Source organism: Halyomorpha halys, unplaced genomic scaffold (genome assembly GCF_000696795.3).
Source record: "Halyomorpha halys isolate HHAL.00 unplaced genomic scaffold, Hhal_1.1 Scaffold3549.1, whole genome shotgun sequence".
Taxonomy (NCBI): domain Eukaryota; kingdom Metazoa; phylum Arthropoda; class Insecta; order Hemiptera; family Pentatomidae; genus Halyomorpha; species Halyomorpha halys.
Genome location: NW_027115367.1, coordinates 9040 through 11888, shown reverse-complemented (window position 1 = coordinate 11888; position 2849 = coordinate 9040). Strand labels below are relative to the sequence as shown.

Genomic DNA, 2849 nt, shown 5'->3' with positions numbered 1-2849 from the left:
CTCCCCCCTGGATCGCTCCTATCCGTTTGTTTTCTCCCATTTGAAGCTCGCTACACCGATTTCCGTCTTAGAAGTGGACTCTACTGGGCCCACCCAGGGTGATTAATTGACAATGACATACCTCGATATCCATCTGGAGTTTCCTCTCACCGCCGCTCACCTTCCTCAGCGTCTCCCGGCACATGATGGTGTGGGAGCCCCCGTGTCCACCAGGCATCTTACGCTGCTCACCTTGATGATAGGCAGACCGCTTATCTCTCCTTTGAAATTGAAAACCTCTAATGTACGGTCACTCCTATCCTGGCATCCTTCTCAACTCTCTTGCCTTGATCTCCTTCCCTCACACACTCGGCGCCAACTACTGCTTGGCGGTTTATTGCTCCGTCCTCCTCTTCCTTCCCTCTCTGTTCCTGAGGCTTCTGATGCTTCTAAGGTTTCACTAGAGGACTCACTAGGTCTATAGTCCTCTCGTCTTCTCCGCTGTATCCGCTGGAAATTTATTTCCATCGGTTCCCCTGATCCCGTCTCTGCCCTTCTGTTCATATAAGGGCACTGTCGTGCTATGTGACCTTCATTGCCGCACTCTGAGCGTTGGGCTACCAGGTGTCTTACTTTTCCGCACCCATGGCACTTCCTGTCTTCTTTGCCTCCTCCATTGCGTATTCTGCCCTGGTTCGATCGCCTTTCTCTACCCGTACCTCTATCTTTACCACTATCCCCGGGTTCTCTTCTCTTCCATGGTATTGATAGATTCCTTGTGTGGTGCTCATTTCCATCCTCCATCATCGACATCCATCCTTGCATCCTCCTCCCTAGCGCTCACGTCGATCATGTCTTGAGCACATTCCACGAATGTGCGGTCCCGGGATAAACCTTCCCTTTTATTTTTCTCCTTAGCCAGTTGCACCTTCATTATGGAGTCGATGAAATTCATCTTTCAACTGACACAATCCGCTTTAAGAGTCTCATCTTTTCTGTGGCGAGATTAAACTGTCCTAACAGCGTGGCTGCCTACTGTCCGTAAGATTGCTTGTGCTTTCTCCTCTCTCACAGCATGTAGAAAATGTCTTACTCTGAGGACCACCTGCCTCCTCAACAGGCTTTTTTTAATCTTTCCTTTACTACTGGCCATGCTGTTTCCTCGTCTGCCTGGATATGGTTCAAAATACATCGCTTGATCCGGCATATGAGAGCTGCCTTTAAGGAAATTGCGTCATTCTTGTCCAGCAACTCCTCTGAGACCTAGGCTGCCAACCTCTCCATGATGCCATCTCCACCTTTAATAAAGTGATTTAACTCACCGATTTTTCAAGTCTGAGATGACTTTTCTAATGTCCTGAGAGGTTACTGCTCTTACGTTCATTTTAGCCAACATATTGGCGTCAGTAGCCGTGAGTGTGGTTTCTGGTAGCGGGGGTAGCACCGGAACCGCCGCCGGGACTGCAGGAACTCCGGCAAGCGATTGGGCAACCGGGATCTGTGGCTGTGATTGTCCATCACCATTAACCATCTTGGTCAGTAAAAATAAAAAAAATTACAATATAGGCGAAATAAAAGAAAGAAAGCCGGAGGAAGAAATAGAAAACAAATCCTTGTCGAGAGAACAGTTAAAAAAAATATATTAGAAGAGAGAACAGTCCAAACAAATAAAAATCTTCAATCAGTGAACAGAGTTTCCGGTTCTCGGCACCACTTACGAGCACTTGGACTGAAAGACTTAAAAAATAGGAAAAAGGGAACATAATTATAACGCACGCTTACTGTGGTTTATTTACATAGGCAGTTAGGGACCTGTATACAACTCTAATCCTGAGTACGATAACAGCTGACTGACAGGCCCTATCTACTAATTGAGTGGAACAGCTGATTGATATGTTTGTATTTGGAACAGTTTCTGGAAACCATGCGAGTCATTTCGTATCCCTTTTGTTTATCTTTTACTGTTTACCCTCGGTCGTACACAACTAGTGCCGAAACCATGACATTTGGGTATGGAGGTAACGGCTAATTCTAAAAATAATTTATTTATTTTATTTTTATTTTTTTACTGCACTCTTTACTTGCAATTTTATAGGCGCCTTGTGCGAAGAAAGTTATGCTGAACAATAGTAAATTACAGGACCCAATTCTGAATCAATCGCAGGAAACACATACCGGAAACAGTCCAGGCAAAGGAAAATGAAATTACAGCTCTACCAACAATCACCATGCCACTAGCACTCGCTGGAGTAGATAAAGATTAAGGCGGCAACAACTCAAGATCTTTGGCAAGTAGTGTCAGACCTCAAAAGATTCATCGGAGGGATCACAAAATTAAACCATGTTTAACTGATGGAAAGAATAAGAGTGATAAGAAGTGATAAATAGTTGGCCAGCGTGGACTCAGAGGCTTTAGAGTGGCGGAGGTTTGTAGGAACATATATAGTTTATTATTATCTATATTATTTTTCATTTACATTTTACGGAGGAGTTACAATCCGATCGAGTGAAGTGTCAAACTTAATCTCTAAGCCCTCATTTTAACATTGTACAAATTCATATAAAGAGATATTCGATTTTACAATAAAGCTGTATTCAAGTTGCCTTTGTCGGTTATATATTAAGATTCTCTTCTGTATTTTTTTTGTTCTTTTGATCAGGTCCGATATAAGTTATATATGCATTGCTTATCATTTTTTCTTCTTTTCAGGGACTTTACAAAGCAAGAAATGTAAAAATGGATTTGGAGAAGCACGAGGCGTTCTTCCGTGGGATTTCTGACGAAGAATGGTTGCATACTTACGTAGAAGTCTATTCAGAAGAAAAGATGATAACAAAGAAGTTGACATGCTTAGTAGTGATAGCCACAG

The 2849-nt window shown here is 43.1% G+C and overlaps 1 protein-coding gene across 1 annotated transcript; it reads right to left on the bottom strand.

The window, feature by feature from the left end:
- Window positions 1-312: 312 nt before the first annotated feature.
- Window positions 313-783, bottom strand: LOC136797026 (uncharacterized). The gene has a single exon (XM_067052437.1). The coding sequence runs from the start codon at window positions 781-783 to the stop codon at window positions 313-315; it is 471 nt and encodes a 156-aa protein (XP_066908538.1).
- Between the last annotated feature and the right edge of the window lie 2066 nt (window positions 784-2849).

Bases quoted from the DNA above. Each gene is read 5' to 3' on its own strand.
- LOC136797026 (XM_067052437.1), bottom strand. From the start codon at position 783: ATGGAGGATGGAAATGAGCACCACACAAGGAATCTATCAATACCATGG.